Source organism: Polypterus senegalus, chromosome 1 (assembly GCF_016835505.1).
Source record: "Polypterus senegalus isolate Bchr_013 chromosome 1, ASM1683550v1, whole genome shotgun sequence".
Classification (NCBI taxonomy): Eukaryota; Metazoa; Chordata; class Cladistia; order Polypteriformes; family Polypteridae; genus Polypterus; species Polypterus senegalus.
Genome location: NC_053154.1, coordinates 201,230,945 through 201,253,707, shown reverse-complemented (window position 1 = coordinate 201,253,707; position 22,763 = coordinate 201,230,945). Strand labels below are relative to the sequence as shown.

At 38.9% G+C, this 22,763-nt stretch overlaps 1 protein-coding gene across 1 annotated transcript in view; it reads right to left on the bottom strand.

Annotated features, from left to right (window-relative positions):
- LOC120518870 (cytochrome P450 11B, mitochondrial) overlaps positions 1 to 20,942 on the bottom strand; it is a 51,011-nt gene extending 30,069 nt beyond the window's left edge. The window contains exons 1-2 of the mRNA XM_039741876.1: positions 20,669 to 20,942; positions 1,504 to 1,659 (exon numbers count right to left, since the gene is read on the bottom strand). Coding sequence (XP_039597810.1) covers positions 1,504 to 1,659; positions 20,669 to 20,937 — 425 coding nt within the window. The 5' untranslated portion in view covers positions 20,938 to 20,942. The remainder of the gene's footprint in view (positions 1 to 1,503; positions 1,660 to 20,668) is intronic.
- Positions 20,943 to 22,763: the final 1,821 nt, after the last annotated feature.

Below are 22,763 nucleotides of genomic sequence, written 5' to 3'. Positions count from 1 at the left end.
TCCTGGGTTCCTCCTGGTGCACGGCAATGCCTGGCCTCATGTGGCGAGAGTATGCAGGCAGTTTCTGGAGGATGAAGGAATTGATACCATTGACTGGCCCCGACACTCGCCTGACTTAAATCCAACAGAACACTTCTGGGACATTATGTTTCGGTCCATCCGACACCACCAGGTTGCACCTCAGACTGTCCAGGAGCTCAGTGATGCCCTGGTCCAGATCTGGGAGGAGATCCCCCAGGACACCATCCGTCGTCTCATTTGGAGCATGCCCTGATGTTGCATGCATACAAGCACGTGGGGGCCATACAAACTACTGAGTACAATTTGGAGTTGCTGCAATGAAATATCGGCAAAATGGACTAGCCTGGTACATCATTTTTTCACTTTAATTTTCGGGGTGTCTTTGAATTCAGCCCTCTGTAGGCTGATCATTTTCATTTCCATCAAATGATGTGGCATCCTTTTGTTCCTAACACATTACCCAGTCCATATCAGTATAGATATCCAGCAGGATTTTGTTCCCATTGAGATCTGATGTGTTTTCAAAGTGTTGCTTTAATTTTTTTGAGCAGTTTATATGAATTCAGCCAGACACAAGATACTCGTTAAAGTAAAAGTCAAAAACAAGTTCCACACGACTTAGAGGTGATACAAATATTACAAGAAGATAAAAAATATATAACATCAAGAAATAATTAAACAATTATGCACATATCCTATCACAGATAGATAGATAGATAGATAGATAGATAGATAGATAGATAGATAGATAGATAGATACTTTATTAATAATAGCCCTGATACTGTAAAAAAATGTGCAAGAGAAATATAGTAGTCTATTAAAATCAAGTTTGTTATTTTGTGATTGAATGTTAAACAGTCTGCTAAATTAAAAAGATCAATGACCTGCTGATGATTGTTATGTAAATGCAACTGGAAATGAGAAAAGCCCAGACAATCAACACCTGGGAGGCAATTGAGATGAGTGTCCAAGGACGATACACGAAAAGGATGGAGTGGCAGAAGAATTCACTCTCCATACAATTAGTCTAGTGATGTGGAAGAAAAGCAGACGACTGCAGCACCGAGCACTTCTGAATAAACTCTTGTGTGGCTTGCTGGTTAAGAGTTTGGACAATTTAGTCCCTATCTACAATTCAGCAAGTCACACTACCTGCCTGTGCTGCAATTATCCCTAAAATATCGATGTAACTGTACTCAGTGTCTTGCTGTAGTGGGTACTAATGAAGGGAGGTTTGTTGTTGCTTTATAGATGATTAAACCTGGTTTCATTATCCTTAGATACCAGTCAGGAGTCAGAGATTACATGAGCAGTTCTGACATACTTCTAAATCCATCGACTTAATACAGGAAAGACATACCTACAGTACACTTACCATACAGTTACTTAACATCTCAAGAACCTTCCAAGCACATACTTCAGAACTAAACAAAAAAAAACATATTCTGGTTTTCAAAGGAAAATATTTAATAGAGACTAACTTGAGAAACACTCCATAGCACCTCTTCCTGGAGTCTCGGTGTGCAGCCCAAAGTGCTATTTGCATTCGGCGGGGGTACACATCCTCAGAATGGAAAATGGCTTCCACATCTTCAGGGAGAAAGACATTTACCATCTCTGTAGAACCTATTTTCTCCCTGCAGAGAACAAAACACAAGGATTAAAATCCTTTCAAGGCCTACTTACAGTCCTTTCCTACTTACACACTACTACTGTAGGTCATATTAACTCTTTGTAATTCCTATTTATTTTGATTGCACAAAAAATGGCCTACAACTTCACCTTAATACCAACCTCAAAAATAAACTAGGAGGTTGCAAATAGACTTTAGCTTAGAAAACAAGAATGCTTAACACATTGTAATACATACTGTCAATCTTCAACATTCATGGGTTTACTTTTTGTGCCTTCAAGTGTGTGATTTAATTAGTAATCCCATTTTTCTTTCACGTGTGGCCACTGTGCACATTCATGGGCTTTGTGGCTATGTGAAGAGAGAAAAAAATAAGATGTGTAATGCAGGCAAGTTTGTGCAGTGGCTAGTATCTTACTAGATGCTTCACCGATCTTGTTCACCTTACCATTGTAGATTAAAAAGCTCCCTCTGCATTTGTTGCATATTTTCATTGTTTTGCTTAATAATTAAAGTTTTGTGTTGCAGTTATTCCCCCAAACGGGTAGTGCAACTCTTTCAGGGTGTAAGCCCAGTTGTGTAAAGACACTGATGCGACTTAGTGAGAAAATAAAAGTGTTAGATAAACTTTGTGCCAGAATATTGGCAGGCACCACTGGCTGAGACTTACTGGCTAGAGACATCAAGACTGCCCATCCTGTCATTAAACATTAGCTCTCCTCGGCTACACCCCCATATTTCAACACAGATGTCGCTGATGGATTATTTCAAGCAAGTGTGTCCTGCATGATCTCCAGCATCATCCACCAGAAGAATGTTGGAGGTGTCGTTGAGACCATGCCAGTCTCAGCATCTTCTGACAGCTGCAACTAAAGTTGTTTTGTATTGAGTTGTTAGTACAAAAAGTTACAGAATTGTAGGGAATGACTTGCAAGAAAAGTTTTTTGCATGTTACCAATTTTATTTTTTGTACTGCATTTTATAGGTTACTTCGTGGTTACTGTGTTATAAAAAGTGCATATTATCTGAAAAAATGTTTTGTTATAAGTAATTCTATGCTGAAAAGACTATTTTGAGAAATCTCCAGCGAAAGATTATAGTTTTTCGGCGGTTGCGGAACCTAATCTCTTATTTCATAGGTCCACTGTATTAAAATTTACATCTTTGACTTTTGTGCCATTTTACATCAACATTACCCATGCAAAAGTTGAGGATTGACTGTCTTCTTATATAATACGCTACCGTGGCTGTCCGTTTGTCTGTCCAGGATTTTAAATCACCTGTAGCTCGCAAACCATTTGACCTAATGACCTGAAATTTGGTACACATATACTACGTGATGTCTAATATCCACTTTCAGGGTGATGATTGACCGCCAAGGTCAAATGTCAACCCAGGAAGGTCAAGGTCAAAAATCAAATAACCTGTAGCCTGAAATTTGGTACACATATACTATGTCGAAACTCTGCACTACAACTTTATATTAAAAGTGAAGAGTTTTGGAATTATTACACTTTTTATTTTTATTTTATTTTATTATAGAATCAACTCTCGGCAGTGGGCAGCAGGGCAGCCGTACAGTGCATGTGTACGGGCGCCGTTCTCATTCCTTACCACCTTCGCTGTCACTTCCCCTTCCTCTTCATATCTTAAATCATTCTTGAGGCAGAATGAAGACTTAAGTGCCAGCTTAAGTGAATAATTAAAGAAAACGTACTAAGTAATAGCAACACATTCAGTTTTAACGCAAAAAGATGCCAACAAAAGAAGAGAAGAAGCGGTCCACTAGGGTGGAGAAAAGAAAAGCTGCTCAGGAAGCAGCAAGCGCATCAACCTCTGAGCAAATAAATGCTAAACGTACACAGAAGAAAGTCAAGTGTATTCACTGCACATTATTGTGCAGTGCGCTGTTATTGGTTGTGACATATAGGGGGCGCTATCACTCCCTTGAACCCTTGTCCAAGACGTCAGACACCAGATAAAAGTCCAAATATTGACTTTATTTATACTGCACAGTGCACAAAGCACCCTCCTTTCCATAATACTTATTAAATTAAACACAATACTACAATAATCAATCCTCCACACTCCCAGACGCGTTGCTACCCTTCCACCCAGCTCATCTCGTTGTCTGGGAGTTCCCAGAGTCCTTTTATAGTTCCTGACCCAGGAGTATTTCCCATCCTTCAGTCCATGATTCCTTATCACTTCCGGGTCAGATAAAAAGTCCTTTTCTTCACCCCGGAAGCACGTCATTCCCCTTGTCCTTGTGACATACTTCCGGGGCATAGGGAAAATATCCTTTGCTCCTCCCTGCAGTGTCCTCTAGCAGTCCCCATGGTAGCCAGCAGGGCTGTGAATAAAAACTCCATTGTCCATGATTCCCTGCTGGTCTTCGGGGCACCTCCATGCTGCAGGGAGGGCTCCATCTGGCGGCCTGGGGGTATTGGCCGGGATAAATGACGGGCCATATGCCACACGGTATATATATATATGTAGAAAGTTGTAAATTCCAGTGACAACTGAAAGAAAATGGCAATTAACAAAATAAAGGAGACAGAGTGTTATCACCCTTAGAGGAGTAGGCTTTTCATTTAGAGAAATTGCAAAAAAATAAAAGTGTCAGTTAGTATGGTGTCCTACACAACCCAACGGCAAGTGGACATTGGAAGAGATCTGTAAGACCCAAAGTCACAATCCAATCAGAAGACAATTTTCTGTGGGTCATCAGCTTTGATGAATCAAAAATGTGACTTTCTTTGCCATTGTTTATTTGTTGTGTTCCTTGACTTCCTGAAACATTAAGACATTAAACTGTGTGCATTTCTGATGTTCTAAAACCTTTGTAGGGTATTTTATATATATACAGTATATATATATATATATATATATATATATATATATATATAGAGGTATTGTGTACTAGGTTTGGCACTGTGGTTTAATGTCTCCGTCTCCTCCCTTCCTCCCTCTGTAGAATAGAAGCCTAACTGCTACTCCAGTGCTGACATCACTTCAGTTGTCCACCCTCCTAGACCCTCCTCTTCCTGTCAAAGACCTATATAACCAAGAGGGTCACTACCCTACTTCAGTTCTGCTTTGATCTTGTGTTTGTAAAGACGTCTCTGCATTTGTTTGCAGTCTGAAAACTGTTATGCAGGGTTCACCCAGTGTGGTGCTCCCCAAGTCTTTAACTTTGTTATGTCTCCTCTTTTACAATATATAAACATCTATATAAACACTTAGTATTGTGACCATAAGTAGGGAGGGTGTCATGTGTGTCATCTACTTCTGTAGTTTACAGGTTGCAGGTTTTTATTTGCACCAGTTTCACAATCAGTATGTCATTCTTACTTCTTACTTGGTCCAGCATAACTTAATCACTGAAACTGCCTGAGACCTGCTGCCCACACAGCTTTAATCTGGATCAAACTATTTACAGGCATATTGACCCACATGGACCTCTAACATCAGGCAGCTTCTTGGTTACTTTCACTTTTGCTCTTTCTCAGGAACTTGAAATCTCACAGGTCTACTGCACGCCCAGCTTATGTGTCTCTTTAATCAGCTGGTTACCCTGCTGCCACTCATGTGGTCAAACAAATGTCCTTCACATGTAGCACAAAGTAATACCAGGATGTTAGCATGCTGGCAATCAAGGGTCCATATGTGTTACAGTCCTCCTCCCCCATGTTGAACCACCAACAGCATTTTCACCTTTGTCATACTTCCATACCACCATTGCAGCCATTTCCACCATATCCTCTTCACCTACCATGCAGGTAAGTGAATTTTTTAGGACTAACTATATAAACACAGAAAGACTATTAAAGTCCGTTATTATACCTTCATGAAATGATCTCTGTGAAATGGCCCATCACATGAGCAGATTTGATTATATGGCACTCAAGTCTTTTTTCCCCATGTTCCTCAGCATTTCTTCCCATAATTATTTTTACTCAAACTAAGCATACCATGCAAAAAAAACTCCTAATAACAAGTAAAATTTACCAACATGGGGCCCAGCAGCCAATGGCCTATAAAATTGAATTAAGATCCATTCATACTTGGGAACAGATAACTACAAATACGGTCAAGCACACAGGATGGGCACCCTGGTCTGTTCATGGTACAAACAGTTTGAGGCACTGCACGTTTGTGGATTCCATGTCTTTTCCCCTGAAGTATTTTTTTTCTTTGCCTTTACATAACAATCTCACAGATATTTCCATTTTTGCCTGCATAAAGTTTCATCTTTGCCCAGGGTCTGGGCAGTTTCTTGCCATGTATTTGTGTGTATATGGCTATCTCTGAGTGCTTTCTGTGTTGGATTGTATAAGTACAGGTAGCAATAAATCACTTCACACAACTGTTCCTGGAATGTCTAGCATATGTGCAGTTGATGCAGACAGTCGTGCACAGGGCTGGAAGCACACAATGCAGGCAAGAGGGTCCAGGCACTGTAAGTGCTGATGAAATGTACATTGCATGCGCCCTAGTAGACATGTTAAGTATAAACAGGCCTTTAGGCTTAAGAAGTTAGTTAACTGGCACTTGTGAGGACGTTTCTGACTTATTACAGCTTGGCAATGGAATGTTTGCTCTTAGAAAGGTAAATATGATGTTATTGATGGCAGCAGTTAGAGCTCATGTTTGAGGATAAGATGTACAACCAGCACAGTTAGTCTGATGTATGTACACAGAATCATTCTTGAAATCAGACTTCTTGGTCATATTTTTCTCTTTACTAATCCAGAGATACCTCATGGGAAAAGCACAAGGTGAGTATTGGGACTCTTAACAGCCCCAGCTGGCTGTCATACAGTTAGAGTTTCAGTTGTTGCATGGAAGGGTCACTTTACCATGACTTTTAGCTGCATGATGTATTTCTGTCTAACAACTTCTATTCAGAGTAGGTGGCTTTCTTGACCTGGTGGACATAATCCTCAAAAATGTAATGTTTGCTAATTTTTCTCAACTAGAAAACTTCAGTGCTTACAGAGAGAATTCCTTGAAGGGAATTTACTGAAAGGAATGTGTTGACTTATCCGAATTTTAGCAGTGAATTGCTATGGAATCAGTGTTTTTAACTCTCTCATTTTCATTTCATTTGAAGTTAATTTTGAACAATTTTATTGGCTTTGAAGACTTTTAATTAATTACCGATAATTATTAAATGATAATTAACTGAGTTATCAATTGAACACTGTTGCTACAACTGTGTGTGTGTGGACGTGCTGTTGTAATTATATAAATATATGTATTTATTAGATAATTTTCAAAATGGAATTGGAAAAGTCCAACAAAGAAATAAAAATAAGCTTTGCAGTGCAAGTCTAGCTTAAGGTTAAGATGGCAAAGAAGGAACACAATATATTACTGGGAATTTATGGATAGGCTAAATTAATCTGATCTGTCTGTGCACCATGATTTACGCAAGCAGTCCCCACTGATAAAAAGCTCAAATAACTAAATATCACAAAAAGAGTTGATTCAGACAGAGCAAACTAAATTCACACACTTTGTGATCTACAGTAGCTTCAGCTATAAGCGTTACAATAATACAGTATAGAAAGTAAAAACAATCCATAACTACAATAGTAGGCATGATCACAATATGCAACTCTCAAAAATGGCTTCCAAAGTGCACATAATTTAAAAATGTACAACTCTACATTCCTCAGCACGGCGAACCCAATTGCAACTCCAAACCCAAACAGGTCCGATACATATTAATGCCACACACACACACACTCGGGCTTACCACAGGTCTTCATAGAAGACCAGTTTCCCCACATTTGTCGTCTGCTCTGTTCCAGGAGAATGAAATCAATGAAATACTGCTTTACTGCTCTGTCATGTTTAGTAAAGAACAAAATTGACTCCACAAAAACACTAGGAACTGCTGGATTATACCCAGAAATGTTTTCACAGCTAAAGGTAACTCAGTTTTGACTTTTAGTGAATATCAGCTTTTCAGTTTGTTGTTTAAATTTATTTTGGTAGTGATAAAAATCCAGCATGAGTATGTACCGACAGCTATACTAAATGTGTTTTGCAATGCACAAGATGAATGAAAACAAATTTCTCATACAGATTTGACCAAATAGACCATACAGATAACAACAATGTGTTGGAGAGAAAAGGTAAGAGTGTCCTACCCAACCATCCAACCACTATCATGACCACTGGTCCTTTGAGCACATTTATCACTACCATATCTACAGTATTGAGAAACCTGTGATGAAAGTGAGATGTAGAGAGACTGAATGCAAAAACAGTGGTTTGACAATTTAAGAATTCTGAAGAGAATGTTCAGTTACTTATGTCAATTTCTGCCAATGCCACTGCCATCAGAAAAGGTGAGTAACTGAGCTATGTAGGCTGGTGATAGGAGTTGCAAATCATGTCTACCACCTTGCTTTATTTCCATTGGCATGTTGAACTGGCACTGTTGTCAATTCTAATTTTCAATGCAGAGATGTGAGGAAGGTTGCATGAATAGTGACACCCAACCATGAGTTGCCATACTTTAATAAATGTTTTGAACAGTTCCTTTAAGTGAAAATTTAAATTTTTCCAATATCAAATAGTACAGAACATCAGTTACCCATTGACTTATGACTGGTGGGCTGAGATTCTTCTAGTTGAGAAAGATAAGTCTACATTCTAGTAGTGAGGTAAAGGCAATTACAATTAATTTGTCCTTCTCCACTTTAAGCGCATCTGGAGGTAACCTAAACACAGCTGTTAGTGGATTAGAAGGGATTGTGACACCAAGGCTGTCTGAAAGGCATTCAAAGGTTTTTGTCCGGAATGATGTTAATTTGGTGCACTTCCAAAACATGTGGTCCAGTAAGGCTGAAGCTAGATTGCAACGCTCACAGGTTGGATCTTGGCCTGGATACATTTTGGACAATTTTAAACAAGATTTAAAATGTGCTTGATAAAAGATTTTAAGTTGAGTAATTGAATGTTTTGCACATATATAGTTAGAATGTATTCTATGCATGGCTGCCTTCCACTCTTTTAATAAGATGTTAAGTGTAAGGTCATTTTCCCACCATATCCTAGGATCTTTGAAAGGAAGAGACATTAATATATTTTGATATATTGTTGAAATGCTGTCTGAATCTTCAAGACTGATCAGTATTTCTTCTGGAATAGAAATGGGTGGAAGGTGAGGAAGATTGGGTGGATCTCTTTTAGAAAAGTTTCTGATTTGAAAGCAGCAGAAAAATTCTGTTGATGGGAAGTCTAATTGTTCATAACACCCATTATCTACATAGACTTTTCAAAGTGTTTTAATCCCAGACATTTTCCAAACATTAAATACTGTGTATGTTTGAGAGGGCAGAAAAAGGTGATCATAATGTAGAGGTGCAACAAATAAGAGCATCTCTGCCTTAAAATGCTTCCTGTAGTGGTTCTGTATTCTGAGTGATTGATGGACAATTGGATTATAAGTATTGTGGAATAAGCGCTCTGTTGGTGTCAACCCGACACAGACTGAAAACGGAGGCACAGGTAAAAATGAACAAAAAGATTTATTTTTCTTTATCTGTGGGGTACTCCTTCCCCATACCCACAGACACAACACAGTCCCAAAATACACAACCAAAGAAAAAACACCCAAAAAAATCACTCTCTTCTTCCTCCACTCCTCTCAGGCAGCTTTGTACTCCTTCTTCCGACTCTGGCACCCTGAATAGTGGCCACAGGCTCCTTTTATAGCCCACCCGGAAGTGCTCCAGGTGTGACTGCATTACAGCCCACGTGGGCACAGGAAGCTATGCAGCTCCCCCTGGCAGTGGCCACAGAACCCAACAGGGATGAGCGCTGGTGTTCCATGATTGTGGCTGCCACCAAGCATTCCAGGGGACGTAGTGTGCACCCCATTGCTGCTCTAGATCCAATGTCAAAGGGGTGTCCCCGCTGGACATGGGTCCTGGCCATCCGCCACAGTATACTGATGATAATTTGTATGTACTAGGGCACAAAGCAGGGAATTTAAAGAAGTACGTCAAGAATTTATTTCTATTGCAGACCAGGCTTGTGTATATTCATCTAATTGCGTCAATCTTTAGGTCTTTATAGCTGAGTAATAAAACTGAACGCAAGGTAGTGCCATGCCACTTTCTACTTTAGGTCTTTGTAGAGTTGCCTTTTGCCTAGGTGTCTCCAATTCCAGATAAATGAGATTATAATTGAGTCTAATTTCTTAAAGAGTGATTTGCTAATGTAGATAGGGATGCTCTGAAACAGAAAAAGAAGCTTTAGAAGGATGTTTGTCTTCACAGTATTGATTCACAGTAAGATTAGAAGCTAAGTGTCTGCCTTTAAAAAATCCAGTTTGGTCTTGTGATATTACAGAAGGAAGCACTTTATCAGTCCTCCTAGATAGAACTTTGGAGAGTGTCTTAAAGATATTATTCAGGAGTGAGATTGGTCTATATTTTGCACATTGTAGTAAGTCCTTATTTTTCTTAGGAAAGACAGTAAATAATGCTTGACGAAAAGTCTGAAGTAGAATTTTGTTGTCTTTAGCTTATATAAATGTTGCTAATAATCGTGGAGCTAACTTATTTAAACATTTTTTTTCAATTCCACTGGGTAACCATCAGGGCCTCCTGCTTTTCCACTCTGGAGTAAGTTTATAGCATTTATTAATTCTGAGAGTGTCAGAGGTTTGTCTAGATCATCTGCACTAAGAGTATCTAGCTGTGGTATTTCTAATGCATCAAAAAACTCATTAGATTGTGTCTTAACCTCTTTAAACTGATTAGAATATGAGGACTTATAGTACCCTCTAAATATGTGGGTTATATTTTTATGGTCAATTATTTTATCTCCATCTGTGTTGGTAATTTCTGTTATTGCTTTTTAGATGGTATTGTCTGTTGTGAGAAATGGCTGTCTAGGACGGAGCTCCACTGGCAGAAGTGTTATTTAGTTTTTTAATTATCCATCAGAGATATTCCGTATTTAATCTACCTGGGAGAACTGAATTACAAATATAGTAAAAGCATGAGCAGGAGACCAAGGGTTCAGAAGGAGAAGGAAAAAGTAGTGAAAGTCTCATCAAAGTCTAAGCTGGCTCAAGTTCACAATACAGCCTGTAACAGACCAAGTTGGAACAGATGGACAAAGAAATGGTTAAGCCAGGACCTCACACTGTAGCATCTGATCCAACAATGATCGTGGAAGCAAAACAGCGAGTAAGGTGGGCAATGAGAACTTGCCAATCTCAGCCTGGATATCGGAACCGAGTATGGCCTCTTTATCCCCATTCTCAACTACTACCAACACCCTGTGAGAGTCATCAGAATCAACTCCAACAGGATTTGTAACTCAGCTTTTGGAGCACAGAGAAAATGGAAATGAACTATCTAATTCAGTCCCCAAACCAAAGGGAACTGTTTAACATATCCTAGGTTTACTGTATTTGGGCTATAATATCATAAGATGTTTCGACTTTAATTTGAATTCTTTCTGCACTACTGCTGGGGTTTGTTTGGTTTTGGAGGGTGGGGGAGGAGAGAAGGAGTGCAAGTTTCTTCTTATTTATCCTTTTTACCCCTAACAACTGCAAGTGCCTATATAATATGCTCCTTAGCCATAATACCTGACAATAATATAATACCTAGGTTAAAGCTATTGTATGAAACAACATACAACCTTTGCTTAAGATTACAAAATGTCCTCAAACATTCAAAAGCAGTGTCTCTTTGACAAAACGATGAACTTTGTGAGCCGGAATATCAAAGGACTCAATCATGATCTAAAGAGAAAAGAAAGGGTCTAAATGAGAAGAGAGTATTTTTACTGGAGACTCACTTAATAAGTAAAGACCAATTTCAGTTGAAAAGAGATTATATTGGCCAAATTTTCTTCTCCAGCTATACAACGAAAACTAGAGGTGTGGGAATTTTAATGCATTAAACAATCCCATTTGTAGTATCAGACATAGTATCTGATTCTGAAGGGTGATATGTCTAGGTGATGGACAATTTATTTAAGTCTAAAGTAATTTTAATAAATATCTTTGCATCTAATGTGGATGATTTGATGATTGTGGATGATCCTAAATGTATTTGCATCTATTCCTAATACAAACACTCATAAAATAGTTTTTTAAATCCAGAGCTGGTTAGGTCTTCAACTACTATGGTGATAACATCTAACAGTGGATCAATGGATCATAACTTATCAGACTATTGGAGATTTTTAAACCTGAACTCTAGAGCATACTCCTCCTTCTCATCAGTACATCATAGTTATTCAAGAATTGATTATTTTTTTATACATAATAATTTATTGACCACTTTCAAATCTTGCAAGTATGACACTATTGTTATCTCTGACCACGCCTCTCTGAGTAATGAAGCTTAAATCACTATGCCCTACACTTGTAGTTGGTGTCTTAATCCCCTGTCATTAGCAGGTGTGAACTTTACAGAATAAATTTACAAGCTAATTGATTATTTTTTAGAGACAAATAAACTCTCAGAGGTCTCTGCAGGAATACTATAGGAAACTCTGAAGGCTTTTTTTAAGAGGACATATTATTTTATATCTTTCCCACAAAAATAAATTGGAAACCAAGATGTTGTCAGAGTTAATCAGCAAAATGACCAGAACAGATCAAGAATATGCCAGGTCTCCAAATGAGGCACTTTATTGTAAAAGACAGATTTTGCAATCAGAATTTAGCCTAAGCCACACAACCCAATACAACAAAAGAAACAGAACAGTTCATCTTTAAATCACAACATCATAATTACACACACATGAACACAGAGAGAAGGCTAATAAGATCTTAGCGTTACAAATCCACAAGCAGGAAGTTTGCAATGCAATAACAGTAATTACCAACACATATGGAGATAAAATCATTAACCACATTGTTTTTTTGAAGAGTCCCCCTCCATAAACTTCTGTAGGACATGTCTGCAAATTGGCCTTTGATAAGAATTTCCACTCAGTCTGGACAACCTCTACATTACAACCATTGTCCAGTAAGATGGTTTTGTGTCATCTCACCCTCTTTAGAGGTAATGATAAATCAAGAAAGAACAGAGAAAAACATTGAATGATACTTTGCTGTTGTTCACCTGTCATAATTCTAAATCTTTTTTTCTAGCCCTGTGACTGTTACATCAAATTTTTTTTCAATCTTTTGATTAAGGTCACAACGTATTGCTGTGATCAAAGAGCCACCTTGAGATGCATCAACCTTGTTTAAAAAGTTTGAGTTTATGCTTTGCTGTTATTAATATAGAGTGGTGCAGTGGTAACACTGTAGCCTTGCAGTATGGTGACCAGGGTTCATGTCCTGGGGCCTCCCTATGTGGAGTTTGCATGTACTCTCCATGTTCATGTGAGTTTTCTCCTGGTGCTCCAGTTTTCTCCCACAGTCCAAAGACATGAAGGTTAGGTGGATTGGCAAAGCTAAATTGGCCTTGGTGTATGTGTTTGCCCTGTGATGGACTGGTATTTTGTCAGGATTTGTTCCTGCCTTGCACCCTGCAATAACTGGAATAGGTCCTGGCACATCTCAGTGACACTGGTCTAGATTAAGCAGGTTAGAAAATCATATTGTTAACAGATCAGCCAGCACATAAAAGGATTTTAGAAGCCTGTTATTTTAATGTGTTGCCATTAAACTTGCTTGTTATCAGCCGCCACTGTCATATGCTGCAATGAAGGGACCATTTACAATAGGGAGATAAAAGGTTTTCTAGCACCATTTATTTTTAATAAAATTACATATGCTCAGCGTGACGTATAAAAACACCACGATTAGGCATTTCACATAAAAGTCTGTTGTTAACCACATTTCATTTTCAGGCTTCCAAAATCGTTATGACTGACATCAGTGAACACATTCACCTTACAACTAAGATTCAGTGTGTGGTGCTGGATCAGTCACTGTTGATGGCATGTAAAATTAGAAAAGACTTAAATATTAGAGACATAACTATACTAGGGAGTGGCGGACAGTAGGCAAAAGTATTAATGTACATGGATGATGTAACAATAATATGCAGAGATAAATACAGAATAGTAGGGTCTATATATTTATTATTTTATTTATTACCATACTGTTACTTTCTTCCTACTTCCAGTGTCATGTTTACTACATATGTTCCTTTTTGGTCACCTCCCTGACTAAGGCCCTTCTCCCCCGATCACTCAGTTTAGATGGCCGGCCAGCTCTAGGAAGAGTCCTGGTGGTTTCGAACTTCTTCCACTTACGGATGATGGTGGCCACTGTGCTCATTGGGACCTTCAAAGCAGCAGAACTTTTTCTGTAACCTTCCCCTTTTGAGCCTTGAGACAATCCTGTATCGGAGGTCTACAGACAATTCCTTTGACTTCATGCTTGGTTTGTACTCTGACATGTACTGTCAACTGTGAGACCTTCTATAGACAGGTGTGTGCCTTTCCAAATTATGTCCAATCAACTGAATTTACCACAGGTGGACTCCAATTAAGCTGCAGAAACATCTCAAGGATGATCAGGGGAAACAGGATGCACCTGAGCTCAATTTGGAGCTTCAAGCCAAAGGCTGTGAATACTTATGTACATGTGCTTTCTCAATTTTTTTACTTTTAATAAATTTGCAAAAACCTCAAGTAATCTTTTTTCATGTTGTCATTATGGGGTGTTGTGTGTAGAATTCTGAGGAAAAAATGAATTTAATCCATTTTGGAATAAGGCTGTAACATAACAACATGTGGAAAAAGTGATGCGCTGTGAATACTTTCCGGATGCACTGTACTACTCAACGTCAAGCTCAAGGACGTTGCCGTCGGCTCTCTTTTGTCTTTGAGAAGCGTGCCGCTGCCGACCCCCTTTGACAAGCGTGCTTCACACAACATGAGCACGAGATTTACTTGCGTGGAGTGTGCGGCTATTAAAACACTCACTTGTATTGTTGTAAGGTAATGATTTAACTTTTCTATTACATGTAACTTGAATAATTGTCCAAATATATATCTACGCGCACAACATCAGCATAAAAAAAATCAAGCGTGAAGGGGCCCCTTCTGTTAGGGCCCCGGACCAGAGTCCCATTTGTCCCCCCCTAGCGGCGGGCCTGCTGTAGTTATTATAAATGTGTACTGGGTGGCGCTGCACTTTCTTCGTTTGTACCACTGTCTTTCTTTGCAATGTCCTACAATGTTTGCACATGCATGCGCATATGCACTTTATGTTAAAATGTGTAGTTTTTTTCTGTAGTCCTATGTGCTATGTAGCATCGTGATCCCGGAGGACAATTAAAAGCTACTACTGCTACTACTACAATACTATACATTGACTATTTTAGTGAGGCATCCAGATCATAACTAAATGTAGAAAGGTGTGAATGTGCTTTATAGGGATAATGGAAGGAAAACCCAAGTTGTAAGTAAATGTTAGGACAATCTTTAAAGGTACTGGGCATTGAATATAGGAATAAACATGTAGAAAAGGAAAACTGGAAAAAATGAAAGGGAAAATAAGAAGAAAGATGTGGAGATGTGGCAAATTACAAACCGAATGATGGGGAAAAGGGTATTTTTGATTAGTGTGGTGCTGTTACTTTTACCCCAAGGATCTTTTACCCCAAGGAGATGTGTCAATAGAAGAGTAACAGCACTATTATAATTTTGGGGATTAAAGTGCAAAAATGTGAAAAGAGAAGAACTAATGAGAGAAAAAACGAAAGGGGGAAAAATGCTCCTAATGCAGTACTACAGTGACTGTGAATGCAAAAATAAACAGACAAGGGAAAATCACAGATACGGTTAGATATTTCTTTGGGACTATAGTGAGAAAAATCACATTATGTAGACCAGGGCTAAACAAACCTATCATTTTAAAGGAACCAGAAAAGTATTGAAAACATGTCAAGATATAAAAATATATACAAAGTAAGTGGGAGGGAGAAAATCAAGAAATTTAGAAATAATGGAAAGAGCAAATGAAGTTTAAGGACAATAAGGACAAAGGGACACATTATTAGAGTAAAATTCTTTACGTATGAGCAGAGGTGGGTAGTAACAAGTTACATTTACTTGAGTAACTTTTTTTTTTTAAATTGTACTTCTAAGAGTAGTTTTACTGCATCATACGTTTTACTTTAACTTGAGTACATTTGTGAAGAAGAAACGCTACTCTTATTCCTCTACATTTGGCAACATTCGACTTGTTACTTTTTTCCATTTATACATTAAACTATATTTTTGCCTGAGAGAAGTTGCCAGTGGAACTACTGTATGACTGTTTCACCAATCAGACGTAGCCATGCAGTCACATGACCACACACAAACTTCCTGCGTCTGCAGGCTGCGAGAGACTTTTTTAGTCATGCGGGGCTACTGTTCACTGCTAAGAACTACAAGAACCTTGAGAAGCTTAACCATCACTTAACTGAGTGAAGAACAAGCACAGGCAGTCATGTTAAAGTGAAACCTTGTACGTGCACAAGCTGCCTTGTTCGAACGTTATTTTCAATCAGCTATGCTATTTGGAGGGCAAGTGTGTGATGATGCCGGACCCCTAAAGACTCCCTCTTCCCACATGGGAGTCTACTGAACCCACACCGTCGATAGTTATGACCGAGATGAGCTGACATATGAGGATAATTCACTGATGAGGCCAGAGGATGGTGGAAAAAGTGCTGAAGTGCTTTTATTTAAAAAACAGTCAAAACAAAAGTAAAATCAACAAAAGTGTCAATGGTGCAATGTTCTAAAAAACAGTACATATATGAATCTATAAAAATCATTGTGAAAAGTAAGGATAAAAAAATCAATAAATAAGTCCGAGGTTAAAATGCAGACTAACTCCTCCTGATCTCAGCCCACCTCCTTCTCATTCTCCTGGCTCACCCATTGCTCGCGTAGCTGGCGGAGACTCAGCGGCCACGAGCTCCTTTTGGCCGACGTCTGTCTTGGCTCTTTTCTTTTCTCCTTTCCTTCTATTCCCCCTTCTTTTTTTTTTGTGCTGAACCGTATATATACATTCCCGTCTCCGTGGGCCTTAATCACACGCCGCAGGAAGCCAATGAAGCACACTCACAAATAAGCAAAACGATATCATATACTAGGAAACGAAAGATGTGCCACCAACTAGAGTGGCCTGCAATATGAGAAAACTGGAAAAAATGTCCAAGGAAATGTGCAGCAAAACGAAGAATGCATTGCAAATGTTTTGGGAGTGCAAAATTACAAAGAATGTGCAGAAAGATGAAAGGTAAGTGGGAAAAAAAAAATATTTAGCAAGAAATTACTGAAAGACATTGCCATATTCTAATCCACTTAAGTTCTGAACAGGCTTATGGGGATCTGCTTGGACCCTATCCCAGGTAGCATAAGGCACAAGGCAAGATTTTGGGAAGAAATCCACACAGACACGGGGAGAACATGGTCTCCATACTGCAAGACAGCAAAGCTACCACTGCGCCACCGTGCCACCCTAAAGACATGGTGCTCTATGAAATGAATTTAGAGAAACAAGTCACCCCGGTGGAAATTAAACAGTGGGGAACCACCATCAGCCCAGGAAAAGAAGTACTATGATGAGCAAGAAATAAAATTACACCACCGAAGAAGGTAATACAAAATATTTTTAGAATGTATAGGTAAAGCAAACAAATTTATGATAAGATATAAAGACTACAAGATTTAGGAGGTGGTATGGCCAATATAAGATGAAGAACATGATATTTGGCTAAATGGACTAAATGGAACAAATGAAAATGTTGAAATATAAGGTTTAAGCGTGGAACTACAAGATTTAAATGTAGAAATGTGGTATAAGGTAGTAGAAGCACCAAATTATATACAGTGTACAGTAATCATTGTGGTAAACATAACAACAGTGTGCAAATTACTTAAAAAGTGAGCACTGAGGTGTGATAAACATTGATGCCCGTATGTTTGGGTGTGTTCAGAACAGCAGACTGAAAATTCTTCTTGGAGATTATTCCATTATCAAAGAGGAGGCTTTACAGACTAAGATAAACTGAAAGGAGATCTGTAATATTAGGGTTTAAGTAATATAGTAAAAACAAAAAAGAAAACTACCTAAAGATGTATTTTTGAGCACATTATTAAGGTACTTTTCTAGTTCATTCACTGGCACTGGAACCACATATTCATCAAACAGGTGGTTTTGCATCAGCCTGCAGAGTTTTCATTTTCTCTTTGCAATACCCTTCAGATTTGTACCTACATTGCAAAAAATGTCAGTAAATTTAACGGTGAAAAATATTGTAAATGAAAAAATCCTGAAAAAGGCAAGTTAGCTTGTGTTCTACAGAAAATTACCTGTAAATCTTGAACAATACATTTCATTATTTTTTACAGCCAAGTTCTGTAAAATCGGTATTTTTCTACTTTCAAAATATGCTACATACCGTTTACTGATACATTACAGATACACTGAAAAAATGTGTTGTGTTAATTTTACCGTGTAAAATTGTTAAGTAGCGAAGGTAAACAAGTGTAAAATGTAAAGCGCTGTTTCAGTATAAGCGAAGTTACGATATTTGGATAAATACCCGCCCCCTTTTACCGTATTGTCCCTGGTGAACCGCATTCCTTTTGAGCAGTAGGGAAAAAACTTCAACACAGTTAGCAGACTTCTTTTTCCGTGCGTGCTGAAGGTTTTTTGATGTTATGGAAGCAGCTTTATGGTGGATTGTATTCGATAAGCTGGCACGCCTGTAGGACACCATTACACCACAAAAGCAAACTTTATTTCTCCACCAGACAATGTGCCGTAACTTTCTTAAACGTTGAATTTTTGTCATTGTACATAATTAAATGATTCACGTTTGCTATTGGTTGTTGTTACTTTACTGATGCAAACTGTGTACAGGTGTTTGATCCTGATAGTATTTTCTAATGGTTTATTGATTGGCATGTTTATTATAGTGCATGAATATCAGGTTGTGGTTAAACGATCATTTCTATTGGGATGTGTTGTAAAGAAAAAAGTTATTTGCCACAAAGTTACACCGTAGACTTAAAACTATTGTCACCACAGCTGCCAGTACTTTACCGTAATTTTAACATTATTTTTACAGTGTAGATATAACGGACTTCGATTTTCTCGTACATTTCGTGCGTGCTGCTTCATTTATTGCAATTATTCCTACATGGATATTTCGAATTACCTCATTATTTCATTTTTTTTTCTTTTTTTTTTGCATTTCTTCGGACAGGGTGCTCATTTAAAACTGATACTTTGATCAAATGTCACCTCTTAAACAGCAGGTTATGTTTGTTTTTCATCGCTGAGAGGTTCTCGCTTTATCGGGAAACTGTCCCCATTTCTTCTTTTATATAAAGCTTAACTAATAAGCGCTGACACAAAAGGAGATCGGGTGGCACAGAGCTTAGCGCTGCACCAGTAAGGTGCCGGCGTGTTGGGATCGCGTAGCGCCCGGGTGGTGTTTTTGTGAAGTCTGCACGCTTTATCCGTGTATATGCAATTTTTTTTTTTTTTTACATTGGCTATTTCGTTACTTTTTCTACATCCCGGAAAGACATTTCGAGTTACAACTTAATTAACTATGCAATGGGTTGTCTTCTCGTCACGTTCCTTTAGCCAACACTCTTCATAATAACGGTTCTGTAATGGCACTATACTAGGTTGTGTGGTTCCTTGCTTGACAAGGACCGCTTCATTCTACAAAGGGTTCCCTGCATGTATGTAATTAGCTCGTTTGGCTTTGAAAAGGTTCATAATACGTCAACAAAACAGACATCTTTAATGACTAGAGGCTACTGACAGATCAAGAAAACCTGAACTTAACCATGCACCCATATGTATTTCACAAATCTATTATCGCCTGTTCTTGGTTATTTATGGAAACTGTTGAATCTTTTTAAAGAACCGCTTTAGCACCTTAAAGTTTAAGACTGTGGCGGGTTGATCATCATGTGCCTCCGTCAAACTCAGTTATGAATATCCACGAAGTTGCAAGACCAGGGCCGTCTTACCAACATCTAGACTCCCTGGCAAAGTAGTGCCCTGAGCCCCCTCTTTTGATAGAAAATCACAAACATACATAGGCATCCAAAACATCATGGGGCCCTATGCTCCTGGGCCCCCGGCCACTGCCAATTGTGCCCATATGTTTCAGCAGCCGATATCCAGAATATAAAGTTTAAAGGGGTTGGCTGCCCCTAAATACAAAGAGGACTGTTTCATTTATATTAGGTAGAATGCCCAGAGGGGACTGGGCGGTCTAATGGCCTGGAACCCCTGCAGATTTTTTTTTCTCTCCAGCCGTCTGGAGTTTTTTTTTCTGTCCTCCCTGGCAATCGAACTTTACTCTCAATGTTAATTAGTGTTGTCTTATTCTAATTCTTACTTTGTCTTTTATTTCTCTTTTCTTCATCATGTAAAGCACTTTGAGCTACACTATTTGTATGAAAATGTGCTATATAAAGAAATGTTGTTGTTGTTATATTGTCATGAATTTGCCGCCGCGACTAAAATGTATTCCCAAATCTAAAGAGAGGAATTTCATCAGGAATTATGAAATTTTGGATGGTACACAGGCATGATTTCATTGGCGGCCAGACAATATTTTTTTTTAATGGAAACCTGCGTTACATGCAGTTACTACCGTTGAGAGTGGCGTTGATTCGGTAGCCCTCAGTCAGGATTAGCGCATGCTGAGCGACCCTCGGATGGATATACTGTATATTATCAACGGTACTATATAACGTATCCGTCAATTAACTGAAATTAATTATATTACATGTCTGTTAAGCAATTAATTGAACGTCATGAGTACTGTATAAGCCAATCGGCAGTGATGTCAACCACAGACACATAAATATTACAAGACAGGAATAGTGCCATGAAATATGAAAAACGTCACTTCCTGAACCCTGCCGGTGTCATGCGGGTGTTCGGCTGGCACTTTCCTGGTGGCCTTGCCCATTTATACTGGTGCGGTGAACGCATACCTTACTGTAGCGCACAGTCAAGAACTTGAAGTTACCTGTAAATCGGACCAAACTTCCGAAAGTTGTCATCCATGTGCAAATGTAGTTTCTGTAATGTATCTCCTTTCCAGAATCGGAGCAGATTAGCCCAGCCATTGTTCCCAGTACTGGGGATCTCGGTGAATGGGCGCGTGGTGGCCACGTGCACCTCGTCCTGTACGCCAGCAGTCCCGAGCGCCTGAGCCAGCCATGCACCTTGAGTTAAACTCCGTCTAACGACGGGGAAGCATCTTTGGACCGCTTGGTGGGCGACGCACAATGTCATGTTGCCTTTTCCGTGCAGTGGAAGTTCAAGAATGTGAATTGTTTGCTTAGACGGGCGTCTCTTTAATCCTGCTGTCTCATTTGAGCCCCCTCCCATACTGAGATGTGATGGCTTACAAGAAAATAAAGTGTGTCCTGTCAGCTGGGAAATGGTCCAAAACAACGTCATGCATCCCTTTCTCTTCTGTGGATGTGCTGCTGTTAATGACACGTCTGCTACACTTTAAAAATATATACTTTTCATAAGCTTTTAATTTTTGGTGAAGAACCTGGCCAACCTTAACACTAACCTTGCTCGTCGGGACAATCATTATCACTTCGCCATGTATGCTTGTTATTTTTCTAACGGTATTCTTTACTTTCCTTCAGCTTACTAAAGGATTACATATCCAAGGCGAAAATATAGAGTCAAAGAGCTGTCGGAATTATCTCAGTGGCTCTCCGTGACCCAAAACCCACATAGGTAAATACATTGAGCAGAAACCCTTCAGGACTTTTAATTTCTGACCAATTTACCAGGAAATCGAAATACACAGCATAGATACAGCATTTCATACACGATAATCTGCAGGCGTTAAGATTGCGAAGATCAAGGCTTGAGATGTATGTAATATGGGCGCTGAAAACTCGGGTAAGGAAAAAAAGTCACAAAAGCAAATTCAAATGATTATGGAAGCTTGGCCAATCTGAGCCAGGAGGCACGAAACAACAGGATAGTGAACAATTCTTGTAAATTAAATGTTTACGACCATTTATCTGTACTTTTACCTAGGCTTATAACCACCAAATAGAAAAATAAAATGTAATAATTGCAGTTTTTTTGTATTCTGTTGTATTAGTTTAAGCACATAGCATATAAAGAACTACACATTAACTCCACACAATTCTTAGCCAGTGGTATTCTTGGAAAAAGGGTAGATCTATCACCGATATTCTGCCCCCCTCTGGAAAACCTCCAGTTTTCAAATTTACATAAAATGACATTTTCAAATCCTAAACTTATTTAACTGAATTGAGGGTGACACAGTAAGAGGCTGAGGTCATTCTAGTAGCATTGGCTGTGAGGCAGGAAGCAACTCTGGATGGATTGTCACTCGATTTTAGTTAACCTGCACCCACCAATACATGCTCAAATGAGTTTATAGGGTCGTGGAGAAGACATCAGAGGACAGATAATTGAAAAATCTAGTAGTGCAAGAACAAGACTCAAAGCTCCAGAGAAATGTGCCTGTTGCCTGTTTTCACACAATTAATTACATAGCCTTTTAAGTTCATCCTGTTCTCATAGAAACAGATCACCTTCAAACATGCTCAGCAAAACCAAGTTACTGTGAACATTTACTGCTCCAAAGAGCCACTCATTGTTCAGGGAATATGGAAGTTGTACACTGCTGCAAGTACTTGGGGGTCTGCATCAATGAGAGGTAACCAAAGGACCAGTCTGCTGACACAGACTATACAAAGAAGAGCAGAGTGGACTGTTTATTCTTAGGAAACTGCGCTCCTTTATTGAGGGTAGTAACATCCTCTAAATGTTTTATAACTAAGTGATGGCCAGTGCGATTTTCTAGGCTGTGGTGTGCTGGGCTGGTAACATCACATTAAGAGAGGCCCACCGAATCAATAAGTTAATTTATTGGGCAAGCACAGTTAAGGAACACACTCTGGACCCCCTGGAGGTAGTAGGAAGAGGAAGAGAATGAAAACAAAATTAAATGCCATTATGAACAATGCTGCACATCCTCTCTCTCGATAACCATAAAGTACTTAAAGTAGGCAATACACTTTTATTTGGCCTCAGTGTGACTGCTCTCTTATCATTAGCTA